Source organism: Melospiza georgiana, chromosome 5 (genome assembly GCF_028018845.1).
Source record: "Melospiza georgiana isolate bMelGeo1 chromosome 5, bMelGeo1.pri, whole genome shotgun sequence".
NCBI lineage: Eukaryota > Metazoa > Chordata > Aves > Passeriformes > Passerellidae > Melospiza > Melospiza georgiana.
The window spans coordinates 35,192,242-35,199,208 of NC_080434.1; the positions used below are offsets into that span (position 1 = coordinate 35,192,242).

The 6,967-nt window shown below is 44.2% G+C and overlaps 1 protein-coding gene across 1 annotated transcript in view; it reads right to left on the bottom strand.

Annotated features, from left to right (window-relative positions):
* The window catches only part of SEC24D (SEC24 homolog D, COPII coat complex component), a 41,782-nt gene extending 36,229 nt beyond the window's left edge, over positions 1–5,553 (bottom strand). The window contains exons 1-3 of the mRNA XM_058025330.1: positions 5,540–5,553; positions 2,214–2,396; positions 1,205–1,331 (exon numbers count right to left, since the gene is read on the bottom strand). Of these exons, the coding sequence (XP_057881313.1) occupies positions 1,205–1,331; positions 2,214–2,352 (266 nt within the window). The 5' untranslated portion in view covers positions 2,353–2,396; positions 5,540–5,553. The remainder of the gene's footprint in view (positions 1–1,204; positions 1,332–2,213; positions 2,397–5,539) is intronic.
* Between the last annotated feature and the right edge of the window lie 1,414 nt (positions 5,554–6,967).

Sequence of the window (6,967 nt, forward strand, 5' to 3'; positions counted from 1 at the left end):
CACAGAGATTGCACACTTGTTTAATAAAACCAGGCAGTCCATGTTTGTCTGCACTTGTTAGAAATGAAGCAGAGTGGTATTGCATGGCAAAGTGAGAGCAGTAATAACTGTAAGCCTGAAGATTAAGAAACACAAGCTTCTGAACATATCACAGCACTTCATTGCCTTTCCAAGCTTATAAAGAAAGACTCCCTACCAGGGATGGATGAAGAAGATTAGGAGAAAAATCTGTGAAGAGAAGAAAAGGAAGTGAGGAATGCTTGAGGATTTCTCTATAGTAGAGGAAAAAAGATGATGTGGGTAGAGAAAAACTTCATGACTATCAGATATGGAAAACATGAATGCAGGAAAAATAACCAAAGAAAAGAAAGCAGTAACACACACATGGCTTACAAAGGCATTTTCTACCAGACTATTTCACTCTGGTAAAATAAGATCCCAGGCTATGTCCCAGAGACCATCAACATGGATTTTCCATGTAAAACTGAGGATGAGCCCACCTATTTCAAGAGAAGTAGAGCTTGCTGTACTCGAAAAATAATTTGTCTAGATACTTCCTGGCCTAGAACAGCAGCTCTGAGCAATTCTGAAAAAAAACCAAGACCAGGTGAAGAACAGGAGACGTGCAGCTGTCAGGGCAATGATGGGAAGCTACAGTAGAGAATCAGTATTTTGCTAGGTCCATGTCAACCTGACTCTATTTACCCTGTTTTGTCATCTTCAGGACAACCACCACTTCTCCCTATGCATGAGTACATCATCTTGAACAACTGATCACCAGTCTTTTTGGGTCCTCCTTCCCACAGAGAAAATGAAACAACTACACAAAAACTAAGAACCACAGAAGGAGACTAGGATTTCAACCAACTACAAGAAGAATGTTGTTAAATGGTGTAAAGTTCACTAAAACTGAAGGAGCTATGGGTACACAAACTAATTTTGCCACTCCTGGGAAATGTGGAAAATAACTAATATTTGACAGAATTAAATAAAAGAGCTGCATATTGACACAAATATTGACTTATATTTACCTGCAACACAAATATTGTGTAATAAAGCTTGGCTACCCCCTCATACAACCTTTTTGCAAAGATTTCTTTCTACAGCTTTCACCTGTCCCTGTTTTCTCCCCTGCCCATTCCTGCCTCCTTCACAGAGAGGTAACAGAGGTCAAACAGCTCAAGTGTTGATCCTTCCCAGTCACCTGTGTGGCTGCTGTCCTGGTGTACCAGAACCATTCTGGAAACTGGTCTGGCTGAATTGCTGTGCACCAGGTGGGGGAGGCCCAACAGGAGCTGGAGATCCAAAAGGCACAGTTGATTTGGACACACCTGCAAAAGATTAGGCACTTTTATGTAAAACCCTGTAAAAAAGAACAAGATGGGCAAGAAATGCAAGTGTGCAGCTCTGCTCTGGCATTAAGAATAACAGGTTTGGGTCACCCTGCTTAAGTAAAGGGGTTGGACCAGAGGTCCCTTCCAATCTCAGTGATTCTGTTGGAAAGCACAGATTTCTGCTCAGTTATTAAAGCAGATACAAAAAACTTAGAGAGAGTAAAAAGCAAACAGCAGTTCATAACTTTCCAGCAAAGAACCCAAGAGGAACAGTAAGAAAAAAACAATGAACAAACAGACACAGCAATTGCCAGTTTGGGGCAGTGCTAATTCCTTGTCATCCAGTTATATTTCAAGAGGTCCCTTTGATTACAGAGGCCAAGGTAAGAATAGAAACTTAAAACAACTTGTTAGAGTAAAAACAAAAAGAGCTTCCATATGTAGAATCTCTCTCTGTGCTGAAAACTGTTCCTAATTCAGACCTAGAATCATGACTGTGGAGAAACTGTGATTTATGTAAACAGCAGTGTTGAATGAGCAACCTTTCAAGAAACTGTATTTCTTGAACTGCTTTCCCTTAAATTACTCTAACATTAAAAAAATCATCTGGTATGAAAACCAGTACTTACCCCAAGTACTCTAATACCCCAAGTATTCTAGTAAGTCAATTACCAGAAGCATCTCTATCAGAATTCTCACTATATTCAGCAATTGATTAGAGGAACACAAGTCCTGCTGTCTTTTTAGAGAAACTGGGTAAAACTTTTTTTCTGTTTCCACTTGCAGTATCAGTGTAAAATTTACACATGGTAGAAAGAGATGCAAAACACCAGGATACAAAGGTAGAGTCTGAAAAAAAAATTAAAGCCAAAATAATACCTGGTGGAGGTGCTGAGTATGAAGAGTTAGGGTCCCCATAATGTCCATAATGAATTGAAGAACTGGGTGGTCCAAAACCTCCTATTCCTGGCTGGGATTGGGAATATGGAGGAGCTGCAACATAACCTTGTTGACTCATGATGGCAATTTTCTCATTCCAAGTATTGTGTCCTCTACAGCAACCTGCAAAAAGGAAAATGACATTCACTCATATTCATCACTCTCTGTATTTTAAAAGGCTGTGAATTGCACTGTCCCCCCAAAAAAGATACAAGACACATGTGAAGGCAAAAAATTACCTGAAGTCAGGGGCAAATATTGTTTTTACTTGATAATTTAGTTTCCTCAGCACTACCACATGCTGCATTTAAATGGGATTCACCTATCTCAAGCTCACAGAGAGAACTGTAAGCAATGGATGTGCAGATGGAAAAAACTCTCGAAGGAAATACCCAAACTATTCTTTTTACTGGAAGAGCCTTGACTTCAAATGCACATGGAAAATACACTGTGACTCCTGCTCCTCAAATACCAGCCATGCCAAAGAAGCCAAACTCACTGAGAAATCAGGAAAGGCAGAGTGACCAGAGCAAAAAACTCCCCCTAGCAAATGCTTCTCCTGTGCTAGCACACCTTATTTTACAGGAGGTGTGGAATACAACACCAGTTTTCCACCAAACCTTTTACAAACCTTCTGCATCAACCCACTCCAAGCAAGTGATGGAAGACTCCTTGCATTTGATGCTGGTGAAACAGAGAATAAAGTACAGGATACAGAGAGTTCCTAATTCTGGTTGTCTTCTGCATTAGTGGCCCAGGCCTGAGCAGCCTTTTTACTGAGGAACACCCCAGTGTGCCAAAACTGAGCACAAGGCATTCCATGAGGGACAGCTGAGGCAGTATGGCCTCAACAGCACTGCATGCTGCCCTTGCTGTTAGCAGGCATCTTCTCCACAAGTTTCACATCTTGATCCTGTTGTTGTTAAATAAATGAAACAAGCAACCCCTAAAGTCTGATAGACAGCAATTCAGAAAGAGTTTTTTTGATGGTGAGAGCATTCACAAGATATGTAATTTCTTTCATGGAGTCAGATTTTGTTTAACAGGACAGGGTAACATTTTAGAAAACTTTCAGGAAAGAGTGTCCTGGTAATTGCCTTCATTTTTAGAAGCAAAAAATCTGAAGAATCCTGCATTGACAAACCATATGATTGTATTTCACCAGATTAGTTTTCAGATACAGTGCCCTTGCCTCCAAGGATCTGAAAAGTTATTAAAGTTGTACACTCTGCAGCCTTGACAACAAGATTCCTCTTTTCCATGAGAGCTTCCATTTTGATAGCAGACTTAATTTAACAATAACAGAATTCCACTTTCTTGAGGCCCAAATTAAACTGTTATGAGAAATGCTGAGGATACAACCTGAACAAGCATTTACTACTCCTGTAGTGTCCCAAGCACAAAAGCCAGTCATCCCAAAGAACTACACAACATAAATTAGCATTTCAGGTGTTGAGTGTTCCTTTGAAAAAGCTTTCCCAGCCACCTGTACTTGACATTCTTAAACTCGAGCCATGGAGTCATCTTTAAACATGGAAATTGGATGAAAATAAAACATGAATTGGGTTTGAATTAGGTTTCAGAAGCACACACAAAGGCACCTTGAAATTACAGCTCCAAGAACACACAGATGAATTTATGCTGCACTGGCACATGTCAGTAGAGAAAAGTTACCCCTACCAGAAAGCCCATTTCTAGGCTTCCCAAATGAAACAGATTATTTCTGAAGAAAAAAACCTCAACAGTTTTACTGATCATCCACATCAGACAAGAAATCCCTCTGAGCAGGTTACAGGGCCTGGCCCTCTCCACACTCCCCACTGCAGCACAAGATTTCTCAGTTGCAGTGGTTAACTGCTCCCAGGAGTTAATCCTATGGAGTTTTCTCCTATTTATGGGCTAACAAGGTAAACACTGGGAGAAGAAAGAAAAATGTTTAATCAGAGGCTTGCTGAGGCCAGCTGCAACTTCTTCCCTCCCCCACCTCCATCAGAAAAGACGTGGCAATGAGAGCTTTAGTTGCTCCAAAAGACACTAAATTAGCATTAAATTACCTACACACCAGCACAGACGTATGCATACTTTATATCTATGTAAAGGAAGAGACTTTCACTTAGAGGCAGCTGCACCTTAAGATGCAAGAACATTCAGAGGAAATTACTTCCTCCACAGCTTACTCACACACACACAAGAAAAAAAAAAATCTTGCCACGTCAAACTTCCACAGACAGTATAAACACAGAGAGGTTGTGCTGAAGTGAGACAGAAGCTCTAAGCACAGATGAAATAATACAAGTTCCTCAACACAGTTCCAGACTCTATTTAGCACCAAGGATACTTATTCTCCTCTCAGGATAGGTATATATACCAACTATCACAAATAAGTGTTTTAAGGTTGCCTGAAAGACTGTGAGGATTTCAGAAATTAACCGTGGGGGTGTGAATACACCACCACACCATGAAGAGCTCATACAGAAGGTCATGAAAACTTTTCCCTCCCTGTTTCAACACTAGTTTACCTTATAACCCATAACCTGGGGAACAACACCAGCATTGAGGAACAGCTGCAGAATTTAACTGGCCTCTATTGCCGAATAGGCTGTCACCTTTTTCAGAGGATCGCTGCACCTATGCAACGCTCTGCTCTCTCTGGGAAGATGTAAAAGTTAACTACGCGCAAGCAGAAGTAGGACAACAGAAACAAAACTCGAGTCCTTGGCTCCCTGAAGGAGAAGTATCAACTTTGTATTTGTTCGGAGACACTGCGCTCCCCAGCACGTCCTGGGGCAGCGGCGCGGTGCCCGTCCCGGGGTGCGCCTCCATCTGCAGGGGCTCACACAGGCAGGGCGAGCATCGCTGCACGCACACACCGCATGCAGCACAGCCACACACCTACTTCTGGGCTCTGCTCCGGTACCACATCGCCAACCAAGCTAGGAAAGCAAAATCTCATTTTTTCCGTTCCCTGCCAAGCTTGCCGAGCTTTACTACATCTTTACACTCGTGCAACTTTTCTATCCCCATCGCCTAGGAGCTTTCAGCCGCCGTAAGCTCGCAACAGGTCCGGCCCCGCGCTCGGAGCCACCGCCCGCCCCGCGGCAGTCGGTACCTGTGCCTGCCCGGAGCCGGGCTCCGCCGCTGGCGGCCGGGCGCAGCCCCCGGGCCCGGCGCTGCTGAGGGCGGCCGCAGCCCCGTGCCCGCCCCGCCGCCGCCCGCGCTGTCCCCGCGCTGTGCCCTCAGCCGCCGGGGCCGGTTGGGACCGTTACCTGTGGCCGCGCGCCCGCCGCCTCACGCGCCCGAGTGCCACGTCTGAGGCCGCCCGGCGCGGGCCGCGCCTGCGCAGTGCGGGCAGCGAGGCCGCGCCCGCGGCCGGGCCGTGCCCTCCCGGCGGGGACGAAAGGCGGCCGGGGGCGGTCAGCCTGGCACGGAGCTTCCTTCGGCCCTGGGGATCCATCCCGCTCCAAACACGGAGCCCAGTTCCTAAAGGGATACTTGTTTTTCTTCGTTATGTGCTTAAAAAACGGAATCGGGTTGGAAAAGACCTCTGAGGTCGTCGAGTCCGACCTATGACCGAACGGCACCACGTCAACTAAACCATGTCCCTCGGTGCCACGTCCGGGCTTTCCTGAAACGCCTCCAGGGACGGTGACTGCACCGCCTCCCCGGGCAGCCCATTCCAATGGCTGATTATCCATCCTGGCAGAAATTCTTCCTCATGGCAAACTTAAAGCCCCCTAGAGCAGCTTAAGACTGTATCCTTTCATCCTGTGGCCAGCTGCCTGGTCGAAGATGTATATATGTATATTTACAACTACATTTTACACATATATATCTTGCATATCTGCATGTAAAATTATGCCACCTGAATATCTCCAGTGAAATATGATGCAGGTACTTTACCTGTTTGCATACTCTGGTTTTAATTACTGTCCAAGCGCATTTAAAAATGCTGCCTTGGTTACAGAATAGGTAATGTTTTTCTAATTAACAAAGTAGAAACATGGGAGTAACATGAGAGAGATTGGAAGTAACATGAGGAAGATGTATTTGTAAAGCCACTTTTCTTCTCGATCACAAATAAACATAATTGTGTTAAGGTAAAATAAAAGCAGACTGGCAGATGAAAAAAAAAAAAAAACAATCACTCAAAGAATCACAGAATATCCTGAATTAGAAAGGACCCACAAGGATCATCAAAATCCAGCTCCTGGCCCTGCACAGGACAGCCCCAAGAATCACACCACAACAGCCGATAACTCACGTGTATCTGGAATTCAGGCTCCAGAGGCTTTCCTATCCTCGTTCTACAACCTTACTAAGTCTTCTGAAAGTACTAAACAGTTTACCTAGAGCTATACCTCAGTAATGGTTGTGAGCTCAAAACAAACTGTCCAAAGCATTTCATTTCTGAAAAAAACCCCCGGAACTTTGAAGCAGATGTCATAATGAAGATACACAATGGCATCCTTTACATGAAAGACTAACTAGAAACCTCAACAAGCAACACTAAGCAGGCAAGAACAGGGCTTGGTCTGTCTCATTCTTGCTAACCAGAGCTGGATTCACCACTAAATAATATAAGCTGGTTTTCGATGTGTTATCAGAGCCAATACATTGGATATGTCAAGGGAAGTCTAAAAGCTTCCAAATCTCTCCCAACTGTCTAATCAGAATGGAAAATGTCATCCCTGAGG